The sequence below is a fragment of the Chrysemys picta genome, chromosome 11, assembly GCF_011386835.1.
Source record: "Chrysemys picta bellii isolate R12L10 chromosome 11, ASM1138683v2, whole genome shotgun sequence".
In the NCBI taxonomy this organism is placed as follows: Eukaryota; Metazoa; Chordata; order Testudines; family Emydidae; genus Chrysemys; species Chrysemys picta.
The window spans coordinates 33,046,006-33,071,537 of NC_088801.1; the positions used below are offsets into that span (position 1 = coordinate 33,046,006).

Consider the following 25,532-nt stretch of genomic DNA (forward strand, 5'->3'; position numbering starts at 1 on the left):
AGCAGAGACGAAGAATTTTTGTGCGAACTAGTCAAAATTAAAAATTTTGGATCGATCAGCTAGCACCTGATACCAAATAATTTGCATGTTTTTTCTTTGTTGATCATTTTAAGCTTTTTATACTTCTGTTATGGAAAAAGTCTGACTTGACTCTGGTTGTGCAGTTACCCTGTAAGAGAGAGAGACTGCACACTTGGAAAAATTACTTAATATTCTTAAAGCTTCAGTTTTAGACCCAAAGCTTCTATGAGTTTGAGTTACTGTCGCAGGCCAGTTTAACCGCTTGTGTTGTTTTGAAGCCTGCCAAAGCTTCCTGAAATAATGTTATGTTTCCCATTCCACAGTCCTTATATGCAAGACTGATGGTGTGAGACACCCTTTTTATTCCTAATACAGCTAGAGTTCCTATTAATTTGAGTTACCTTAGTTTTGCTCTAGGGGTGTACCTGAATTATTGAGTTTATCTTTTTGCGGAGGAGATGGGGAATTGGCAAATATACTGAGAGACATTGGATTTTCTTGTGCAGCTTTATCTTATCCCAGCTAGTTTTGGGTTCATCACAGTACATGCTTTAAAACACCAGCAGAGGCGTTGATGTTAGCCCAAGATCAGTGCTCCAGTTGGCGGATCAATATATGATAAATGACTAACTGCAAACATTTCTATAATTTTCTCTTTCTGATAGCATGTGAATCAGCTAGAGAGACCATGGTTTGTTTATAAATATATAGTGCTTGTAGAAATCGAAGCTATTTTATAGCTGTAGCGTGTTTGTTTGCTTGTTTGATACAAATACGGACCTAAACTTGCAAACAGTTGTAGGCATAACGCTTACTTGCAGAAGTTGTCTGGTAGATTAAGAAGTATTTGCAAGAAACTAGAAAGCTAAATAAAATATGCTGAATGCCCACTATGCAGACTGTGCGGGTGATTCCGCGTGAAAATTTTAATTTTATTTCTAAAATTTGTTTTCCCTCTGTAAATTCCTCTGGTGTTTCCTGATTTGTTGTTCAGCCTAGAATTCATCATTCTGTGACTTCCCTGGTGTTAATTTGCTATACTGCAGAGTCTGCAGTATGTTTTTTTTTGTTCTGGTGCATTAAATGAAGAGAACTGTTGAAATCTGAAGAAACTTTACCCTTTATCATGGGGACTGAATAAAACATCTGTATTTAATTCAAGTATATTCTGTTATCTTTTCATATGTAGTAAATATTCTGATTATTTCACAGCAAAAATTGTACCCCTGGGTTCAAGCTCCATTTTTATTTTTCTTGGATTTATATTTTAATTCTAGGAATTACTGTGTAAATGAGATCACACCATGAAAGGAGTCTTAGATTTTTTTGTCAGTTGGTCATCAGAGTATACAGTGTACATTAGCAGACCTAAAAGGAGTGTATGAAGTCCAACAAATCAATTTTATGTAGCTTTTGTACTATCACTAGCACCTCTCTCTGTAGATTGTCCTGTTCCTATGCACTTTTGTCAAGTAACGGTCTACAAAGTGTTATATTTTACTCGCTGTTTATAAATCTTAGTCTGTTTGATTTACGTTTAGAAAATATAATAGTTCCGAGTCATTTAAAATGCCTACTCTTTCAAGAGTCTCTTCAATATGTAAAGCAAAATAATTCTTACTCCACAGTAGTAGGTGTTGCATTTGTGTCCTGGTGACTTTTCCCTCCTATAAAATGTGCGCAGTGACTTTTGTCCGGAGGATTTATTTTGGAGCAAGTGGTGGAAATGATTTTTTCCACATTCAGAAGTAACACAAGTTTTAAATTAATCTCCCTCAATTGTCTTTAGGTGTAACAGCTGAAATTATGTACTCAAAGGGTTAAGTCAGCATGAAAGAATTCATTTCCACTTTAATGACCTAGCCTTGCTGGGTTAGGACGATGGGGAACATGCTTCTGACTTGTACTCCTATTGCCAATTAACACCTCCTATAACAGGTGTCCTCAGCTAGTCATTGAAGCAGAGGCAGTAGAAATAGTTTACATGCGGCTTGTTTTTCACACTAGTTGTTTAATACTCACAAAATTAAAGTATTAAAAGGTTTTCTTACCTTGCTGGTTTAAAAAATAAACACTATAGCTTTGTATATTTGTGTGTTTGCTTATGTTTGTCTTGTCTTTTTTTTTTTTTTTTTTGTATTTTAAATGGTGCCAGTTGTAAAAAATTGAGATGTTGGATACATCAGATGTTATATTTTATGTAAGAATTCATTGTTGTTGGATATCACCACAAAGAAATATATTGTACATCATGATCTTAGCTCATTGCATCTTTTTGCGACTGTTCCCATTTGGTCAAATGGGGCTTCTTTGTTGAAATCCCTTCTTTGTTGAAATGAGACACATTTAAAAATCCATCTTTTATACAATTATTGTGACAATAGAGCAGTATTGACATAAAATTAAACAATAGAAAATGTCTGAAATATTTCTTTCACAGTTGCTATCTATCTCAAGTCCACTTTTATATACATATTTTAAATAAATGTAAAACAAATAGTACAAGTGACAGGCAGTGCTCGAAAGTGACACTTTAGTTCACATTTAATCAGCAGGTATTTTAATAACATAATAAAATTGGCTAAATTGATACCAGTTCACACTAAGAGAAAGGTGGAGTAATATACCTAAAAGTGTTAACAAATTTGCTAAAAGGCCTGAATAGATAACACTTTGAGGCATTAGTTTTCTTGCTGTTATAATGGCAAATGCCTTATGTAACACTTAATCAACAAGGGCTGGCCAAGTAAAAGTCACAGCTTCTTATACTGGATCATATTTTAAGCATGTGAAAGAAAAATAACCCCTCATTTAGTTTATCCTCACATTCTGTTCATGGATTCTTACTCCTTAGAACACTTATTGAAAACTTAATTTTGCTTCACTTAAATAAGAGACACAACAAATGCTTGTTCATGATGCAAGTTTACCAGTAATCCTGATTTTTCTAAAATAATTTTAAAAAGACTGGTTATGATTATGGATGAGATGATTGGCTAGAGGGCAGGTCAGTTCACTGATTCAGTTTAGAGGTAGCAGCATCTATTCCCTTTTTTCCCCCCCAGGGATTGATTTTAATGTTGCTGAATGCTTTGTGCTTGCCGTATATATTGGTTGCTAAGGATTTTTTAAAACAGTTTTCCTTTGACTTTTTATAGTTATTGTATTGTCCTTATTTATAAGAGAACAAATGAAGGAATTTCTCAGATTCGTCTCCTGTGATGTTATAATCCCCATTCACTCTCCTGTTTTCCCAAGAAATTATCCAGTAGGAATAAGGGAAGGAAATATTTCCTATTTCTCATGTGCAATACAATAAAGCATTTTTAGGGTGTTGGAGGGGACTCTTCTGGCTATCTCTAAACATCAAAAAGGAGCAAAAGCACATTTTTCTTTTGCTGATTATCTGCTTATATAATCAAGGTGTATTGAAGATGTAAATATCTAAAAGTTCAGGTTTGATGCACCATTTAATTTAGTAGTAAGTTTCATCAATACAGTGCCCCTTCACTCAAGCTGGCAGGCAGTTAAATTTACTAAGGGTGACATTTGCATCTGGTATGAAGGGTCATGTAAGGCTCTCAGTCTCTTCTTGGAGCTCACAGAAGGGGTACACAGGCCCCTGGAAGGCTGCAGTGGGAATGGGCCAGAGGAGGGTCCCTTGGAATCTGTACTGTTCACCCAGACACCAGATGGAATGGACTTGTGACCACTATTCCAGTGCATAGGCTAGAATGGTAACCACTTGTGAATCATACTCTGGCTTCCGAATTGACTTAATTTTCAACATATGGAAACATTAAGAGAATTCGCAAACCAGCCTTTTAAACCATAAAGGCTATTTTTCAATAGTCCGTGAACTGAAGAGTTACTTGTTCCAGAGGATTGGTACCTCATTAGTTTATTCCAATTTTTTTTAAAAGTATTCCTTGCAGTTACCATGTCATAAGCCTTTCCCTTATTAATGCAGTAGTTGAGTACGTAGCAATTTTTAAAAAACAAAAAACCTCTGTGCAAAAGCAGCATGACTTAAGAATACATTGTGCCAGATAAACTGATAGAATTATAAGATTAGTGGATGAAATAAAAGTAGACGTTACATATTTGTGCTTTAATAAAGTATTTGATACTCTTTATCACTAATTCCTGCTCCCCAAATTAATGTGAATCACTTGAATCAAAACACTGTCAATTGGTTAAAGAACCACATGTAGTAAGTAATACATAGCAATTTTTCATGAAGGGTACCATAGGGATCAGCATTAGGTCCAGTGTTATTTAACATCTTTTTAATGATTTAGAAGAGAGTAAACACCATATTAACGAAATTCACAAATGATAATACAATTGGGGGAGCTCTGAACACCAGTGAGGACGAAGAAATAGTGCAAAGGGACCAGCGCTGATTAGAAACCTGATTAGAAAGTAACATGAGATTCGTTCTAGGGAAAATGCAAGGTAAAACACCTTTTGCCAAATAAAGTAGAAACACAGATAACTGGAAAATAGCAATAATGCTGAATAACATTTAAGGATGGTGGGAACCTAATTAGACATGAGTTTGCAATGAAATATATTAGCAAAAAGGCCAATACAGATTTGGGCTATTTACAGAGAGGATTCACATTACAGAGCAAGGATGTAAAAATCCCTCCCTATTTGGTTCTGGTGAGACTACACTTGGAATCTTGTGCTCATTTCTGGCCAACTCCTTTCCAAAAGGTTAAACTAATTGTTTCTCCAATTAGTCTAAAGAACAGGGAAAATGGGAAGAACAGCGAAAATGGATAAGGGGCTGGCAGAATGATTTTTCTTGTTGTGTCCCTAATTCAAGGAAACATCCATACTCAGGGCAACACTTAAGCATATGTTTAAAGTTAAGCACATGCTGAAGTCCTATTGACTTTAAAGTGGGGCTCTCAAGCAATTAAAAAAATTAATTGTGATTAATTGCGCAATTAAAAATTAATTGTGATCATGCAATTAATCACACTGTTAATAATAAAATAACATTTATTTAAATATTTTGGGATGTTTTCTACATTTTCAAATATATTGATTTCAATTACAACACAGAATACAAAGTATACAGTGCTCACTTTATATTTCTTTTTATTACAAATATTTGCACAGTAAAAAACAAAAGAAATAGTATTTTTCAATTCACCTAATACAAGTGCTGCAATGCAATCTCTTTATCATGAAAGTTGAACTTACAAATATAGAATTATGTACAAAAAACTGTTTTATTTTTGAATGCAGGTAATGTAAAACTTTAGAGCCTACAAGTCCACTCAGTCCTACTTCTCGTTCAGCCAATTGCTCAGAGAAACAAGTTTGTTTACATTTGCAGGAGATAATGCTGCCCGCTTCTTGTTTACAATGTCACCTGAAAATGAGAACAGGTGTTTGCATAGCACTGTTGTAACTGACGTTGCAAGATATTTACGTGCTAGATGCACTAAAGATTCATATTCCCTTCATGCTTCAATCACCATTCCAGATGACATGCGTCCATGCTGATAACGAGTTTGCTCAATAACAATCCAAAGCAGCGCAGACCGACGCATGTTCATTTTCATCATCTGAGACAGATGCCACTAGCAGAAGACTGATTTTATTTTTGATGGATGAAGGTGCGTATGAATGTTTAGCCTATCTGGCATGTTAAATACCTTGCTGTGCTGGATACAAAAGTGCCATGTGAATGCCTGTTCTCACTTTCTTGTGACATTGTAAATAAGAAGTGGGCAGCATCGTCTCCCGTACAGGTAAGCAAATTTGGTTGTCTTAGCGATTGGCTGAATGAGAAGTAGGACTGAGAGGGCTTGTAGGCTCTAAAGTTTTACATTATTTTGGTTTTGAGTGCAGTTACGTAACAAAAAAAATAATCTTCATTTGTAGGTTGTACTTTCATGATAGAGAGTGCACTATGGTACTTGTATGAGGTGAATTAAAAAATACTATTTCTTTTGTTTCATATTTACAGTGCAAATATTTGTAATAAATATAATATAAAGTGAGCACCATACACTTTGTATACTGTGGTGTAATTGAAATAAAATGTAGAAAAACACCCAAAAATATTTAATAAACTTTAATTGGTATTCTATTGTTTAACTGTGCAATGAAAACTGCGATTAAAAAAAATTAATCGCGTGAGTTAACTGCAATTAATAGCCCCACTTTAAAGTTAAGCATATGCCTTGTTAATCGGGACCTTCCCAGGGAAAGATTGAATGTTGATGTGCAACTTGGCCAGGCAATGACTATGAGGGAGAGGGTAAATAATATTTAGGTTTGTATCTGTGGTAAAGCAGATTATTTAGGCTAGTCCTGTGGGAGGGTTGAGACAGAGAAGGTATTGTTGGAACAGTTCTTGGGCAAATCACTTAACCTCCCTGTGCTTCAGTTTCATGATCTATAAAATGGAGATAATGATATTGACCTTTGTAAAACACTTTGAGATCTGCTGATGAAAACACTATATAAGAGCTAGATATTTATTATTCCTAATAAATCATACTGCAAAAGACTTATTCAAGCTATATTTTCCCTTTCTCAAATTCATCCCACTAATTCCAACAATACCTACTCCCTCACTTTCTATTGGGGGTCCCCACAAGGTCCTGTATTAGTCAACTCCTTTTGTCCCTCAGCACCCCTCTCTGTAAGTGAGATCACCTATTCACATAATTTCAACTATAATTTTTAGACTAAAGATTCACTGGGTGACCTTGGGAAAACCCACTGAAAGATGATGGAATGGCCGAAGAGGTAACAAGCAAAAATAGAGGGGAGAGTGGAGTTGTGAAAGATGGAGAACAAAATTTCAAGAATGACACTGTTGACTATGGCCTGTAACAGGCTAGAAGTCGAGGGAGGGTTGAGAGTTTTAGGAAGGAGACTTCTTCTGGTGTATGGCTTCTGATGGCACCGCACAGTGAGTTAGATGTTGGGTAAGTGATGTAGCCATTCTATCACAGCAACATCATCCAGAGACGTCCAAGTGCATTCATCCACTGTCAAGATGATAAAGGGCAGTCCATTACTAGAAGGTTGGAAACTAGAGTAAAGAGTCAAAGGTGGCAAATAGGTATATAGAATTGTGGATGCAGGAGTCAAGGAGTATAGGACTACTGCTGGTTGAACAGAAAGATGGGGGAAGTAAAGAGGAGAAAATCTAATTTGTAGTGGAGGAAGTCACCTGGATTTATTATTATTAAAATGTTCCACAGAAAAAATCCTTCATGTTGTATAACTACCTTATACCATGCCCGGGTGGCGGGGGCAGGTGTGTGTGTGTGTGAGAGAGAGAGAGAGAGAGAGAGAGAGAGAGAGAGGTGTACATACACAAATGAAAGTAGATACAATAGGTAAATGTTTTTTATACAAACTGAATTTACTAGTAGTTTTAACTCTTGACTTTATCTACAGATTTTATGGCCCATAAGGTTGGTCAATAGGTCTCACTTGGATCTGTGTTGGGAGCATGTTGTTCCAATTTTACTGTTTCATTACAAGCTAGAAGTTATTTAATGAAGTTGTCTAAATCTAGTCTTAAACAGCGTTCATCACTGTGGCATTGGAGTGCCTTCCAAAATTATAACATACATTCTCATATAATTCTTTTCCCTTCACTCATCATGGACTGGTCTTTTTTTTTCTCACTGGAATTTTTTCTAGTTATTTCACATTTACGCAGCATTACTAAGAGCAAATGTGCCCTGTTGTCTCCTTTTATGAAGACTATAATACAAACACACTTGACTAATGAAGTACTATGACTTGGGCGGTAAAGGGATAAAATGAGATGTGGTTGTCTAGAGAAGGTCATCTTGACCCTCATTTCCCAAGAACAGCATAGTTTTACCTTCAAATAGCCTGCTCTACTTTTTTCCATTTTAGCAGTAACACAATACCTTCCTCAACCAATCATTCACACCTGGGACAATTGTGCTAATTTTTGAATAACAACTCATAAAGCAAAGAGCAAAGTGTTTTGTTCACAGCTTTTCCACCTAGGGATTGGAGGTCCATTTTATGCTCACTGTACCAATGTATCTGAAAAGTGCTCCCGTTGCCTTTATCTTCAAGTCTTCTTTAACTGAAAACAGATGAAGCAAAGGGAAACTGCTGTTTGTGTTGGTGCCAGTTAATCATGCTAGCCCAGCAGCATTTACATTCACACCACTGTAAGAAACACATAGTTAATTGGTGAATTGGAGATATTTTACAGCTGAGGAAGGTTAGCATTGCTGAAAGATTTAACTCTGACTAATGGAAACTCATCACTGATTCTGTATGTTTTGTAACAGGTTTGCACCCAGCACAATATTTACCAGTTTATTTGATTTGATTTCTGGCTAGATATCTAGATTGATTTTTAAATTTAACTAGATATCATAGGTAACTTCCACTAAGTTGCAAAAAAGGTTAGTGTAAAAAAAAGTGCTGTTATGTTTTTGTTGTAAACACTGCAACCAGTGGATTTACTGTACATAAAAGCACAGTCAGATGCACATTGTTCTTAGTCTTATAATTTTGTGCAAAATAAAATAAAAATAATTGGAAAATGATGCAATAAATGTGGAGTAAATAGTTAATAATTTATTCTGTTTTGTAGGGGCCACCTACAGATGCTCCTGCGGTGGATACGGCAGAACAGGTTTATATCTCTTCCCTTGCACTGCTGAAAGTAAGTATTCTACGCTCTTTACTGTATATAGCACTTAAGATACAAAGCATTATTTGTCCAGTTTACATAAAATGAAAAAAGTGTATAGACTTGTAGTGTTGACAACTTGGGTTTTGACCAGATTGTTTAAATCTAGTCAGAGAATCTTACTGTAAATGTTCCAGTTATTTTCTTGTCACGAATCTTTATTGCTTGTATTATTCTTAGCCCTATTCCAATGCTTTACATTTTCAGAACACACAACACGCTGTTAACTAATGAGTAAAATAAAAATAAGAACAGTGGCACTTTGGTAGAGGCGGAACTATCCCAAATCAAACCCTGAATCTCTTGTAAATCATACCATAGTATGTCGTAACTTTGGTCTCACTTTTAGATGTTGAAACATGGTCGTGCTGGTGTTCCTATGGAAGTTATGGGTCTGATGCTTGGAGAATTTGTTGATGATTATACCGTCAGAGTGATTGATGTGTTTGCTATGCCACAATCAGGAACCGTGAGTACTTTTCAGTAGGAACTAAAGTAAATGTTTTCTCTCACATTAAATAATTGTACATCATGTTATGATTTTCCTTCCTCTCACCCCAACACACATAAGGTATGAGAAACTACTAATGATATCCATGTCTGGATTATGCCCATATTAAATGTCTAAAGTCTGTTAAGATAATGTTTAAGTTGAACTTGCTTAGGGGTTTAAGCTATGGCTCACACTAAGTCCTTAACTAAGGCCATTATGCTGTCCATAGGTATAGTACCACAGTGTTTAAAGTTTGTAAACTGGTGACTTCAAGACCTTGTATATCCAGTTGCAGTACTGATGGAAGTATTAAGGCCAAGTTGCAAACTCTGGAAAGCAAGAGTTTGATGGAAATGATGCCATGCCCTTAACTTTAGTGGCACGGCTGAAACTGTGAATTTGAATCGCTTCTCTGGGGCAGAATTTGTACTCTAGTGGCATGACTGTTAGATGATATTTCCTTAGTGTGGAAACATGATTGGTTTTACTTGAGCTTAAGAAATTGAATTTTATTAAAAGAGGGCAATGAACTGGGAGCTGGAATTGGAATTTATAGTGGCGCTGTGTGTAGCTCAAATGAAATATTGGTCTTAATTAAAGAGGCAGTTTCCTTAATTACCATCAAGATTACATATAATTGAAATATTAGAGAATGCTTTCTCAGTTTATTTTATGCATTTGCTAGCATGTTGTACATAGTGAGTTCACTGCCTTTGTTGATGGTGTATGCCCTTTGCCAGGCTCTGCAAGAGGGTATATACCCTTAACAGTGGCAACAGAGCTGAAACTGGGCTGGCAGTAAGCAGCAGGAAGGAGTGTGCACAAACAAGAAATGGAGAGGAGGACGGGTGAATGTTTTTGCATGGTTGGTGGTGGTGCTCACCCAAAACACCCTTCTAAACAGAAAACTTAGCATTTTTTCAAGGAACTATAGGAATAGATTTGTTCTTATATTTAAATAATGCTCTATTAGAATTTTGATTTGTTTAAAAATTAGACAATTTCCAAAAAAATTAAAGTAGACAAACTTGAATAAAACTGTAAAGAGTAATGTCTCTTTATTAGTGAAGCTATTAGATCATTTTATGTCAGAGCAAGAAGACTGTTTGCATGCATGTTTATCTTTTAAATTACTTTATATGTAAATACACTAATGCTGTGTCTCTTCCAAAATCAGGGTGTCAGTGTAGAAGCAGTTGATCCTGTATTTCAAGCCAAAATGTTGGATATGCTAAAGCAGACAGGAAGGTAACTGTTTCAAAGCAACATCGAAAAGTTTAAGTGGTGTACTGCGTGGGTTTTGGCTGCACATTCCATATACTACCTGCAAGACCTGTGATCTGTGGGGTGTTCATTAATGTTAATCAGTAATAATTGACCCAGTATTATGATGACTATCGCATGTTATGCAACCCACTTCTCCCCATGGTTTACAAGAGATAGACTTCACATCCAGATGAGTATCCTAAATTTCCGTCTATTATTATCATAATAGTAAGCTTTGGTTTGAATGCCCCTCTAGTTAGTATATGGAGTTGCTAGAAAATAACTCAATTTAAAGGAACTAATGTTTGTACTTTATAAAATAGGAAAGCATTATCACTATGGGTATTTTAGCTTTATTTACAGGCCTAGGGCTACATTTAGTATATATAAAAGAAAGGGAAAAACATTTTGATAAAAAGCATCTTCATGTTTAAACAAATTTTTATTTCACTCTGTACCTCTCAACAGTTGTCATCTGCTTGCTCAAATTCTTTTACTGTGGAAAAAACTTCAAAATTAATGTTAGCAAAAGGCTCAGCAGCTGAGCAGAACAGTGCAAATTGCTTTTTGACTGAGTTCCTAGTTCTACTGCTGGTTTAATTGATATTTAATCCTTTCCCGCCGTTTGTTCCCATCGTCCATGTCTGAAATGGACTTTCTGCCGTGAAAATTCAACTCTTGACTCCAAGGAGTTAAAGAATAGATATTTACTTGAGCTGAAAGGGTAAAAACTGGTTCAGGGAAGGTGTGGTAACAGGGTGAAAAACTGAAAGCTTGATCTACCACTGCTAATGTGCATCCCTTAATGATAACACTCCTTTGTCGCACTTATTCATTTCCATGTTTTCACCATACTATGGTGAGTAATTTAAATGTTTCTAATGGTGCTTTTTTCACACCTGTGTGTCTCTTTTCTCATCCTAATTGATACCCTGTTACTTCAATGTTTTGTTTCATATCATACGTTTTTATTGCTAGGAATTTCTAAATGCCCTCTTCGTTTCAGGCCTGAGATGGTTGTTGGTTGGTATCATAGTCATCCTGGCTTTGGCTGTTGGCTGTCTGGTGTGGATATCAATACTCAGCAGAGCTTTGAAGCTCTATCGGAAAGAGCTGTAGCTGTGGTGGTGGATCCTATCCAGAGCGTAAAAGGAAAGGTACAGTAGGGGGGTTTTTATGATTTTTTTTTAATCTACTTAACTAAGATTTGAAATAAAAACACTATAAAATTCATATTAGTTCTTGAATGTTGGACCCACATTTCAAAAATCTCACTGACTCATTTAATATTCTGTCTGGTTATAAATGAATCAAAAAAACTCTACTGAAAGTGTACCATTTTCATTTGTTCCAACACTTGCATCAAAAGTCCCTGAGCAAGCCTGTAGCCTTAAGCCATATTGTATATTTGGAATAATCAGTTCTAACCTAGTAATCTGTTTGTTATTCAAGAACCGTTCAACACTTCTACCATTTGAGCCTTTTTTTGAATAAACAGATAATCCAGGTCTATAGTGTTTTAAAATTTGAGATATTAAATTTTGGACAGATAGTTAAAGCTTACTAATTGCAAATTGGGATGGGTTCAGCCCCTAACATGAGCAGAAATAGTGCTTTATTTTATAAGCATTGCACATGACAGTTTCTGGTGGTATCTGCATTCCAACTGTTTTAGACAATAAAAACTTCCCTAAAGACTTGGTCTCAGCCATTTAGATTTTTGAGTAAAGATGCAGATGAATGATTAAGTATGTTAAATGATTATGAAAAGATTAACTTGCAAAGCACATTGGGTTATAGTTGTCCTTTGTTGAAATCTCTTTTGTTCTTGTTTAGTTCTTTTTTTATTTCTTTCTAGCCCCATATGCCATTTTCCTATTTCCTGCCTCATGACAGCAGGGAGCAGCTCTATTATCACCTTCACAGAGCTGTCTGCAAATGTGAGAGGCAATTCGATTTTGCTCAACCACAGGGAGAGTGGATTAGAAAAACTACAGAACGTACAGAAATTGGCTAGGTGGTTACTGCTTTAAAATACTGCTGAGGTGTTTTGTTTGAGCATGCACTTCCATTGTACTGTAGACCAATTATTTAAAATAAATTCTAATATAGAGGTATGACATTAGTATAATTTTATAAATAGTTTGAAAATATTTGTTTTCTGTATACAGTAGTTATATAGCAAGATTACATTAAAGCTACCAACCAGCTCATCTAAATATTACCATTACCTCAGAGTGCTCATCTGTTATAAAATTATATGTGAACTCTTTGACATCACATCATTATGACAGGGCAAAATTGGGGTCCATTCTAAATTTGGGGTCTATTCTTGCTTGCCTATATAAGTATTCATCAAACCATAATATAAGTGATTTAAAAACAAATAAGCTTCTGGTGCTCTAGAAAATACTAAAAAGGAATTAAATTGGCAGAATGTCTTAAGTTCCTGATTACATAACTGATGTGTGGAAGGGAAAAGTAAAATATGTAATAGATTTTCCTTAGTCATCAGTATGTATTTTCCCTTTGTTTCTTCCTGTGTTGTAAAAATCAGGACAGGTTGCTTTATATTGTATCAAAGTCAAATAACGTGTATTCTATTGCTGCATTTTTAAATTAGATCAGAGTTCATATTAAATTAATTGCTAAAAATCTTATCTTCACAGTAAATAACACTTCTGTTCTACAGCACTTATTAAGACCAAGTGTATTTTCTACTCTTTGCTGTAACTGCGAATGTCAACTAGACTTTGACTTTTTCTGCTGTCTTTTTATATTTCCTAATCTTGAATGAGTAAGTGCAAGTATAGTCTGGTATTTTTGTAAATATAAAAATAGTTCACAACTTTTCTTATGACGTTGTCCAACTATGCCAGAAGGAGGATAGGAGACACTGGATGTGGTTTATTATGCAACTTTATTCCTAAATGTCAAGGAGTATTTGGCAGGTAAAAGGGTACAGGGCAGGTAATTCCATAATAATTCACGTATACCTTGGTGGGCAAGCTGCTGGCAGCGCTCTCCCTTTACCCATTCTGGTTGCCAGCCAACCAGCTACTGGGACTTTACTCCCCCTTTGAATAAGGATGAATAGGGTTGGCTCCCTGCCATACCAGTCATAGGTGCATGAACCCCTCCACCCCCAAATTCCTCTCCTTTGTAGAATAACTCCTTTAAATCCTTTACCAATCCATTTTATCTGATCACTGCATTCTTTCCCTATGGAGTACCTGCACTGGACACCTGCCCCATACTTACATAATGAGTTGCGATATCCTAGCCTAACCCCTGTTTCATGTTCACACCAGCTAAACTGCCAATCTGTTGCTGAGGGAAAAATTCCTCCCCAGATCTCTGAGAAAGGAGTGTGACTAGTGTAATGCCCACAGTGGATCATGACAAACCTGCTATTTAACTACTTCCCTGGGTGGGAGTGTGGGTGCTACTATGCCTGCTCCAGGTAAAAGAGGGCTTTTCCTGCACTGGTGTGGACCTAATAGTCTCTGCACTCTTCTGGTCCCCTGGGTGGGGCATGGGTCAGTGTCCCCATGCTTGCCTGGTCTGAAGCTACTGCAGGGGTATTTAGCCTCTGAAGGGAAGACGCCTTTTCCTACAAGCCAGATAACGATCCCCACTGCTCAACGTGCAGTGAGGTCATTGTTACCAACTCTTGTGATTTATATTGCAAGTCATGCAGTATTGTTTATCTTAAAGCTCCATCTCCTGAAGTCAAATGATTAAAAGTCTCAGCCTTCCTTTTTTTTTTTTTTTTTTTAAAGAATAAGTTTCTATCCCTCATGGTTGTGGCAAAAAGCTTGAAAACATGACCAGTGTGTGCTTTAAAGGAGCAAACCCAGAAGAGAAATAAAAATTAATTATTATTTTAAACCAGTCACATAATTTTGGGGGGGACCTATCATGATTTTTTAAACAGCGTTCGCAGTGCTGCTTATATTAAAAAGATATTCAGCCTATAGAAATCAACTGTACCCGCCATTTTGCCGGCAATACTGTGTTCACAGATCATACCTCCTCATACCCTTGACCAACACAGCTACCCAGCAGAAGTTTTTAATGTAGACATGGCTTAAATTGCAATTTAACTTTTAGGGTATGCTTTGACTAGGATTCAAGGTGCTGTTTGAAAACACAGAATAATAGAAATGTAGGGCTTGGACCCTCAGGCTAGGTCCACACTACCCGCCTGATTCAGCGGGTAGAGATCGATCCCAGAAGCGCTCCCCCGTCGACTGCGGAACTCCTGCTCGCTGAGAGGAGGAAGTGCTGTCGACAGGGGAGCTTGCCTGCGACGCGTGGACCCGCAGTAAGTAAACTTAGTTCGATCTAGGAAACGTCGACTTCAGCTACGCTATTCTCATAGCTGAAGTTGCGTTTCCTACATCGATCCCCTGCCCCAGTTTGGACCAAGCCTCAGAGGTCCTCTAATCAATCTCCCCGCGCTGAGGCAGGATTAAGTATATCCAGACCATCCCAGACATGTTTGTCTAACCAGTTCTTAAAAACCTCCCATGACAGGGATTCTGCAACCTCCTTAGGCAACATGCTCCAATGCTTTAAATATCCTTGTAGTTAGACCGTTTTCCCCTAATATTTAACCTAATCTCCTTTGCTGTAAACTAAGAAGATTACTTCTTGTTCTACCTTTGGACATGGAAAACAATTGATCACTGTTTTCTTTACAACAACATTTTACGTATTTGAAGCCTCAGCCTTCTCTTCCTTGGATTAAACGTGCCCAATTCTTACAATTTTTCCTCATAGGTCACATTTTTTTAAACCTCTTATCATTTTTGTTGCTATCCTCTTGATTTTCTTCAACTTATTCATATCTTCCATAAAGTGTGGTGGGTTTTTTATTACTTTAAATCTATATTCTTAAATGTTTATCACAACTTTTCTCCATAACTGTGTACCAGCAATTGTAATGTATTGTCTAATGGTATCCTGTCTATAAAACAATAATTCCCAGCAAGTTTATAATAACACGAAGCGCAAGAGTGAAGCTTGAGTTAGCTGGTTAAAGTTGGCTGGTTACTGTTACCAGAGTTCAGAAAGTATTACATTCATTTCTGGGGTTGAATTCATTTTAGTCCACAGAGGCACCAGAATAGGATGTGGGAGAAGTGACCTCACGTGGGTTTATTCCTAATTGTTGCCACTGATTTGCTTGTGTGACTGAATATCTGTCACTTAACCACTCTTTGCCCCAGTTTTCCAATGGGGCTAACAATGATTAACCATCTTTGTAGAGCATTCTGTAATACATGGATTAAAAGCTCTGTTATAATTGCTAAATATTGACATTTTTATTTCAATTTCTAACATTTTTAAGTCTTTCTAGAGCTCACTATGTCTTTGCCAAAAATTGTCATTTTAAAAAAAAAAACCTACAAAATCAGCAGCTGTTCCTCATCCCTAAACCAAAAAATAACAATACATCCAACATGATCAATTCCTCTCCTTCCCCCCCCCCCCCACTTCCCCCCCCCCCCCCCCAAACATTAGTCTTTATCAGGTCCCTCCTTTCCCCAAAGTCTGGTAAATAGACCGTCCTTGCAGTGTATTTTTAAATTGCAACCCAAAAGTCATGGCACCACTGAAAACAGTTCTGGTGAAGTTCTTTTCCAAAGGCACTTTACTGGTTTTTCGTGATTGATACTTTAAGACATTATTCCAGGATATTTTACCAAGAATTTCAGTTATTAGGTGTATATTTGATGTGAGAAATCTGTTTCTCGCATCAAAATAGTGTTTTTTGTACTCTTCATATATTAAATAGGCGTACATATAAAAATCTCATCTGAAAACAGTGGTTTAAATGTCCAGTGGATTGTAGTAGTCCTTTTAGTAACGACACTGTCTAAGTGACTTAGAGAAAATATCTGTAATTTGTAACAGAAGAGCAATCTGCATTTTCAGAAGGGATCAACTTTTCTTTGAGAGAAACTTCTTTTGTAAATAAACTGCACGTATCATACAAAACTATTAGGCATCTTGTCAGGTAAAGCAATTATTATAAAGTATCTCGTGCTTGAACCAAGTTCTGTCATTTACCTGAGATAATTCATGAGAGCTAGAAAGATACTGAAATTTTGTTGTTTATTGCTCATTAAAGGGAGCCAGGGGAAAAAAATCTGGTTTTTGTATTGATACAAAAATATAACGTTTTAGACGCCTCAGAAGTTGTGCCCAGGATGTTGGGTAGCTTGCCATTTTCGAAAAGCTCTTCATCCAGCCACTTGGTTTCTAATGGGAATTCTAAATTGCATAGTCCTTTCATGTTTTTTGGATTCTTTTCCTAGAAAAGGGATAATCTATATGAATTAGCTATAAAACAGGCCAGATGCATATTCTTTTCAAAGTAGAGTTAAGAGATGCACTATTTATTTTACAGTAGCACCTAGAAGTTTCAACTAGGGCCCCATTGTGCTAGGTTCTGAATAAAGGCATGGTCCTTGCCCTGAATAGCCTTCAATCTCACTAGAGAAAGGTTGAGAGAAAGAAAACATTCTCATTTTACAGATGAGAAACTGAGGCACAGAATGTAAGTGACTCGCCAATGGAGGTCTGTGGCAGAGATGGAAATTGAACCTGGATTTCCTGAGTCTTAATGCAGAGCATTAACCACAAAATCATCATAAGCAAAATATTTCCCTCTGTCATTGGTTTGCTTATTCAGGTTTCAGTTTAGAATGATAAAGCATACTGTAGCTATCATAAGAAAACATTGGATTATTAAACTGTGTCCCTTAGAGTTTTGTTGGCTTGCTTTATCCTGCATAAATGAGATTTAATCTCTTCAAGAATGGTCATGGTTAATTTGAACTAAATGAAATAAAACACTACATAGAAACTAATGCTATGCCATCTCTTTAACCACAACTTCATCTGCTTGTGTGCCACATGACCTCCCTTTCTTAATGGTGAGTTCTCCTAAAAACCAAATTTCTTGCATCGAGTCCTAGAACTCTGATTCTGCTTAAGATATATGCACCATTTCTAGATCTTGATTTGAATCTGTTATGTATCTGGGCTATATTATTTTGCCTGTTTCTGACTTAAATGTTAAGATCCTTGGATCACAGGACTGTCTTCCTTTGCTTAGTTCTCAGTACTGAACAGTGCACATTAAATAGCATAACTTTTTATTTTGCTATTTTCAAACTTCATATATTAAGACTAGACTTCCTTAACACATACTTTCCCAAACAAGAAGGAAGAAAAGCTGGACTGCTCTCCAAGACAATCCTTTATGCTGGAAATCCACAGCTCAGTGTCTAAATTTTCCATAGCCATATAGAGTCTTACTGACTTGGGAAAATTATCCAGTGATCTAATGGAGTCAAATGAAGGCCAGTCAAATAATCATCAATTATGCCTTACATAAAATAAGGGCACTGAAGACCATTCCAGCTTGGTATCCTTGAGTTACCTTTGCATTGCTTATTGGGTGATCTTTACTATTTTAAATCCTGTAGTAAATAATCACAAGAATGAACAGAGCACAAGATTTTTGGCTGCTTTGTAACTGTGATTTTTAGTTCCATAAATGGCCAGATTATGAGAACTTGAAACTGAAGTCATTCATTTACTCCTGGTACCAGCTTCCCCAACAGTGTCACACCAATGTATTTCAACTCTGATCTAGAGTGACGTCCCTAGAGGTCAGAGTAGTTCATTCTGCATGCTTGATCAATCATTGACCAAGTCCAGTGAAATTGTCAGCAAGAATGCCAGTTGTGATAGTGTTTTGTGATGTGGACATCCGTCCACTATGAGTTAGAATGGGATCACCATTTTATTTTATAGATATCCAAATAACCAACAAAGATCTGTCAAATGGTAGCAACTCAGTCGCTATTGAGTGAAAGGTGGATTCATTACAGTGATTACAGGTGAAAGGCTGAGGCATCCTAATCTGAACTAAGCAAAATTTCAGCCTTGAACTTTGACTTGCAGAACAGAGAAATGGGAATTTGTCTTGGTTTTGATTTGTAAGAAAAGCAGGAAGCTGATAACTGTTGAATTATTAGAGAACTACATTTTTTTTAATCATCACATTTTTGTAGTAGGAGATCCTGCATATTTAATTATGATATAGGTATCTCTTAATATTTGTACTTCCATTCAGAATAAAATTTTCAAAATATTAGACAAAGTACAAATTATATTATTGTTCCAACTTCATCGATATTTTTCCTTCCTATTTCATTGTAAAGCCAGCAAAAATGTTATAACTACACATTCTCAACATTTTTGTTCATGTTAGTGCATCATGTACTCTGCACAAATAATGTAGTTTCTAAACAGAATATTACAAATCAGAAAACTTGCATTTACAGACCTCATTGTTAAAGTGAGTGTCAGTGTTCTGATTATTTTTTTGGATATGCTGTGCTCTAAATCAGGTGATAAATGCTTGCTTAGTAAACTGTTTTTATAGGTTATTTCAGTTCATTCTCTTTCCTAAAACAAAAAAAGTTCCAAGTATACTTTTCATTGAAAAGTATTAAATGTTTAAATACCTTTTACCATGGTGGATGTAGAATAGTCCATTTATCTTCATTAAGGCATATAGCTTTAAAACTTGTGGCTTTGCTACTTGTGAGTTATGGATGCATGCCCTCACTTGTCAAGATAAATGTATTATACTGAAGTTGTCTCCCCTCCCAATATGGATATTCAAGTTGTGCAGCAGATTTGACCACAGTAAGCAATTCTCCAAGGATAAAGAAAGAAAATGCACATACTCCTAGGAATCTCTTTTCCAGAGATAAAATTGACATTTTATAAATAATTTCCATGTTGCAAACTTCAAACTCACAATCACAGCAATTCAGCGATATGAATTTGGCATGAGTCAGTTTCAGTTCCTAGTGCTTTTCATTGGAAATGGCATAAAAAGTAAGATTTCTCTGAATTTTTTATGCTGTGGGCTTACAAGGGACAGAAGATGTTCTTCACTTGTGGTTGTCTAACAGTGCATGGCAGCATAAATAACGAAATGGTCATAAACCTTAGCTGCACTTCTAAGGTCACATGTTCCATTTAATTTTTAAAGAATCTAGAAACAAACTAAGCAGTTGATAACAGGTCAGTTGCAGGTGATAAAAGATATTTTAGATGGGACATTACTTCTTTTTCCACACCTGGCATAGCCACATTATATCTTTTGCAGAGTTTTTTCTTATGCACTGGTAGGTTTGTCCACAAACAATAACAAGATTCTTGAATTTCAGGGTAACAATGCATTTTTAAAGACAACTTTCATATTGAATAGATTTTTTTGTTTGGTTGGTTTTTTTTGCTGCACAAAGATTGATGTCAGGAAAGTTTGTTTGAATAACGAGGATGATTTATCTCTGTCTGCAGTTTGTCACTGTGTGTAGAACGGCATGCCAAATACAGGTATGCTTTCGTAAAATGAGCTTCTAGATTTGCTGTTGCAAAAACTTGTAGAATTAAAATGTCATTTTAAAAATATTTTATATAGAACTTTTGACTAAAAATTCCACCCCAAAAACCAGCCCCCCAAAGCAGTGCTTAAATGGGCCCCACCGTGTAAACGAGATTAATTGTCATTCCCAATACAAAATGTCTGTTCCTTTAAAAAATGTTCAGTTATGTGACTATGGTTCTTTAATTTACAGAGACAGAATTGACTAAAGTCCTTGTATTAAACATCAAACATCTTAATCGATCTAGTTTTTAAAGTTTCTTTTCAAATAAGTATACAGAAGTAAAGTTAAAAAAAAAAAAAGATTTTTTTAAACAAACACAATCAAAAATTTGCTCTCTGTAATTCATTGGCCAGGCACAAGATATAAAAGCATGAAAAAAGTGAATAACATATTGGATCATATTAAGCATAGCTACATACAAACAGCCAAAAAATTACAGATGACATTGAGTTTGGAGATGATTTGAATTTTGACTATGCAAAATGTATTACTCAAACTATTGTGGGTCATTGACCCAGCGACATGCTTGCAAAAAGTATGCCATCTTTATTGTTTTTCAGATTATTATGGTTCTTGTAGCTAAGACAGATGTACAAAAAGATACAGTTTTTATTTTGTATTGGCAGCTTCCAAATATTTAGTATCTATTTCCAAGAGTTGCAATTAGTAAAGCATCCATGGTACTGAAATCCACACATCCCACAAGCTAATTATATTTGCAAGGTCAGATTGAATACATATTTTCAGAAAAATAAAGGGTTATATAAATGTGTCTTCTACTTGGCTGTTATATCACAGTTTGTTGATCTGGAGTATAATGTGTACAATTCACAAATTTGTCTGATAACAGAAAGTGGTGTGTGATTGTGTTTATTTTACTAACCAGTATATTCACAGCAATCACTTCCAAATATCTCTCCAGTAAAGATGTGTTAATTACAAAACAGACAAGGTCTTCTATTATATTAAAGCTACTAACAAGAAGACAGCAGGAATCACACATGTAAATAGCATCATCAACCCCTATTTTAGTCCTCTGTTTTGATCTGTGAGTTGTGCATAGACCAAAGGTGCTATTAAAGACTCAGTGTATGAAATAGGCAGCATTATATGAACAAAATTTATTCAACAAGAAAACAGACCTTTAACATGAATTTAACAAGCCTGAGAAATTATAAACTATCATATGCCGCAGATTCATGCAGTGATAATAAACAAAAAAGGAAAGTAAGAGGTTTTCTTAAACTAGCCAAACTGCTAATGGTTTTGTTATAAGCTGTCTACTGTTGAAGTGACCTCTGAAAAGTCTTGAGACACTTTGTACCAGAAGAAATTAAATGGTCAGGATGGTGAAAGAGTTGCAGTGTGAAAAAAGCATATTTATAACTGCTACCATCATAATCTGGAAAACATCCTACTACCATAGGCTTGAGTTAGGCTTTCAGAGAGGTAGTCTAAAAGCCTCATGTAAATCTGTTACTGTTTTTGTTGCATGCTGTTGTGAGGTAATAAGTACAATGAAAACTATAAATTTGGAACTACTGTAAATCCCTTAAATTCTTAAAGTAACTCTGAAAAATGGATTTTTCCTCTGCTTTAATTAATCCTGGGAGGTTCTCTATTCAGATTACTGTCTCTCTAAAGTTCCATTGTTAAATATGAGGTGACCATGTTGCTGTCATTTGATTGCATCATGCTGTACTTCAAAATAAACACAGAAAAAAGACTTTAGTTTGTGCACACCTCCAGGTGCTCACCAGGGCTTTTTCCTTGAATCTTACTGTGGCATAATTAACACCTAGTTCACCCATTGCTCATTAGTGCACTGGACATTAATGAGTCTATTTATTTTGATATGATGCTCTAAAGGGGGAACCGATTTGTTCTCACTGTGCAAAAAGCAATTAGAAGATTTCACAGAAATGTAAATGTAGGGTATATTGCTGTATTTATGCTTTTATTGCGTACTAGATCTAAATTTAGATTGCAGGTTGTTGAGCATGTTGGTTTCCTTAAGACAGTTGCTATAGTGATGGCAATGAATTCCTTTAATCTTGGTGTAGCTAAAGTATTTAGTTTGTATTGGTTGTCATAATGCTACCAACAAGAAAAATGTCATTCAATTCATACTTTCTGTATTCTGTCTAGATTAGATACCCTTGGTTTTTTGAACATGTAAGAATTATGACTTTAGGATTTCACACTGGAGTTTGAACAAGTAGGATGCTAACAGTTTAGCAAATATTTGTTTCCTTTCTCCAGAGTTGTGCATAGAGAGCCTGTAACCCTTATTAATGTGAGTAGTGCCATTGAAGCGATGGAAATTACTTGCATGAGTAAGGACTGCAAACTTGAACCCATATGGAGTATAGTTCTTAAATATTTCAGCAGCTAGTTGTCTAATATAGTTTGCTATGAAAGTTATTCAAATGTGACATTGTGAACAGTAGTTTAAAATATTTGATTTACTATCAAAGCAGTGTTGCAATGCCTAATATGTTAGGAGTTTTTAGTTTTCCTTTCAAAAACTTACCTTGAAAAGGAAACATGGAATCCAAATATTGGAGCAAATGATTAGTCAAAAATGCCATTGCATTTTTGGATAAGTTCCATGATTTCTAGTGGAGCAGTCATTTAAACTGCAGTCTAGGAGTGTAGCCATTAGGAAGTTAAATTACGATGAAGCACTAAGTTGTGGTATTCTGCCAAGTTAATGTATCTTGCTCCTCAGAGTAAATTTTTATTTGCTTGATTTTCCTATTTAGAAGTCTCTGGAGGACTACAGTATGGTTTCTCTCCCCCTTCCCTCCCCTCCCCCTTTGCTTTACTTTATTTGTACTCCTTACTTACTATAGTTGGGCATTTGCAGATGTTTCTAAATTAGAACATCTGGTTAAAATGGAATTTCAGGAGTTGGAAAACTGATAAGATGTACTTTTATATATACAAACACGAGTCTTAACTGTCTGAGTTACAGTAAAATCTGCTGTGAACATTAAAAAGATAATTGATCTTTTTTGTATTACAAGGACGAAACAGTAGATACGTTGAACTCTTTTAGAGCATGGTTGATGTCTTACAGGTGAATGAAGTTTAATGGTTTACAAAATCATTAAAAGAATTAAACTTTTCTTTAGCAAGATTAAAATTCCATGTGCTAAAATAATTTTGTGTGTGTTAAACTGGTTTATCTATTTAATTAAGAGAAGGAAGGTAGGTGTGTGTGTCACAGGGAAGGGGAGAATGTTAGGGGGTTTTGTCTTTAACAAAAATTTATAAGGTATCTGTCACCATGCTATCTGGCATAAATTGGGTCACTGAAATTCTAATAAGTGCAGAACCATGACATATTTGCTGAAGGCAACTTTGGCCAGACCCTTCTGCATCTTGTCTCTTAATCATCTGAGAGTCCAGGATTGTACAAGTGACTAATTTACAACTGCTTAATGGATAGACCATGTGGGAAATTTAATCTTTAAAAAAAGTTTATAACTTCCAATCTACTTATAACTGCTTATTTACTGAACATCATTGCTGTACTTGATGCTGTACGCATTTAGCAGTAGACATGGACTCATCCTAAATTGGATATGGACCATGTAGTCAACACACATGCACAAGTGAAAAAATATGGTCCTTCTGATGGTACAAATATCTTCCACTACTTTGTATACCATTATCTGTCTCATATCAACCATGGCAATGTTTTGCTTGATGTGACTTAAGCAGCTTCTTTGACATGTACAGTATGTGAAATAGCTATTAGGCTGCCTTCAGTTTAAAATCCTGTGAATTAGATTTTTAAATTTCCATATTAATCTCTGCCAGTTCATTTCTGTTAGCTCTCTGTGCCCTTTAACATGCTATTATAATTGCATTACACTCCCACTTAAGTAGGTTTATGGGTAGTACCATAAATTGTTTAACTTGAAGGGAAGTCCTGAATTGGTGAGAAGCACTTAAAATAATTTTTAAAATATGGAAAATTCTTCTGTTCTTGCTTACCTAGAATAAACTATTATAAAACAATGGGATATTTAGCTTCTCAGTATATTAGACCTTGGTGTGTCGGTGCCATGTAGTATTGTGTGAAATACAGATTACAATACAACTGCAGTGGAAATGTCTCAGGCATTTTAATATAAGCTCTTAAAACCTATGAAGCATAAATCCAGTTTAAGAACATGACAAAATTAGAATATTTAAAAATAAGGCCTCAACACTTCAATCAAAACCATGTGAGCAGATGCCTACATCCATGTGGCACCCCATTGACTTCAATGGAGTTCTGCATAGGTGCGAGGTGCTATGTGCACAGGTGTGGTTGTAGGATTAGGGGCTAAATAAATCAAAATCTTAGCTTGTAGTTATGAATCTCTAATGATGGTTGGTGGTGACAAGGACAGTTTTTGAACTGCAGTGTTCTAAGCTATATCTCACCTCACCTAGCAGCAGGTTAGGTGATTATTTTATTGTCTGAAGCCACTAAATATTTCTTTGCAGAGGTTTCTTGAACAATTTCAGCAAAGCATAGAAATAGGCTAGATGGAAGCTCTACTTTTTTTTTTCATTTGTAATGAAATAACTGGATATACTACCTTCCATGTTCCTTAAATCATAAATGACCTTGGTCGTCTTTTACTCTATTTCTTACTCCTGAGCATGACACTGACAAGGACTTTTTAATCCATCAGACAGTTTATAGACCCTTTCCTAGTCACAAGAAGCAAAAAGCATCTGACTAGAAGGGAATACATAGGGCAAGTTCCTTGCTGGCTATAATTTTGTTGTCATTTCAAGTATTGTGGTGGTGTAATTGATGTGACAGGACTGGGCTTTAGACACAGTCCCTTAGCTTGTGCTCACTTTCAGTTTTAGTCTCTCTGTGTCATTCATTTTGATTAGATAAGATTTAGGTGACAAACCTATACATACCTTTGAAGTTTTTAGTATGTATATCTACTGATCTTTTCAATGTTGTATGATAAAAAGTACATAAAACTTAATAGTTCCATGAAAAATGTAGTAGTTGGTGTCACCTTACAATACAAAGTAAAGAATTGTGTGCTGATGGCACAGTCAGCAGGAGGTTCTTTTTTATTAATATTATAATTAAAAGATTTTCTGGAAAAAGGCCAAAAACAGATGAGAGTTGATCATGCCTTGTCCACTGTTGCTTGGCACCATTGCTTGCATTTTCTAAAAAGAATTGACTTGACGTCTTGTTTTTACAGGTTGTTATTGATGCCTTCAGATTGATCAATGCTAATATGATGGTCTTGGGACATGAACCAAGACAAACAACTTCAAATCTGGGTCACTTAAACAAACCATCTATCCAGGTAAACTCAGTATTTGATGATGATAAACTCTGTTTTGTATTGAGTGGTGTTTAATCACAATGATGTGACAAGTATTTTAAAATGTTACAGCTATAATTTGTATGTTATCCCTCTTTGCAGTATTTTAATGTGCATATAAAATTAACTTGATATTTGAATAGGTCTACTCCTAATTTGAGTGTAGGATTGAGCTCTAAATT

General features: G+C 35.7%; 1 protein-coding gene across 2 annotated transcripts in view; it reads left to right on the forward strand.

The window, feature by feature from the left end:
• Positions 1-25,532, forward strand: part of PSMD14 (proteasome 26S subunit, non-ATPase 14) — a 62,402-nt gene that overhangs the window by 23,515 nt on the left and 13,355 nt on the right. For both annotated transcript variants that reach the window (XM_008178466.4, XM_005309429.5), the window contains exons 4-8: positions 8,648-8,719; positions 9,096-9,215; positions 10,417-10,487; positions 11,512-11,662; positions 25,225-25,332. In XM_008178466.4, coding sequence (XP_008176688.1) covers positions 8,648-8,719; positions 9,096-9,215; positions 10,417-10,487; positions 11,512-11,662; positions 25,225-25,332 — 522 coding nt within the window. The remainder of the gene's footprint in view (positions 1-8,647; positions 8,720-9,095; positions 9,216-10,416; positions 10,488-11,511; positions 11,663-25,224; positions 25,333-25,532) is intronic.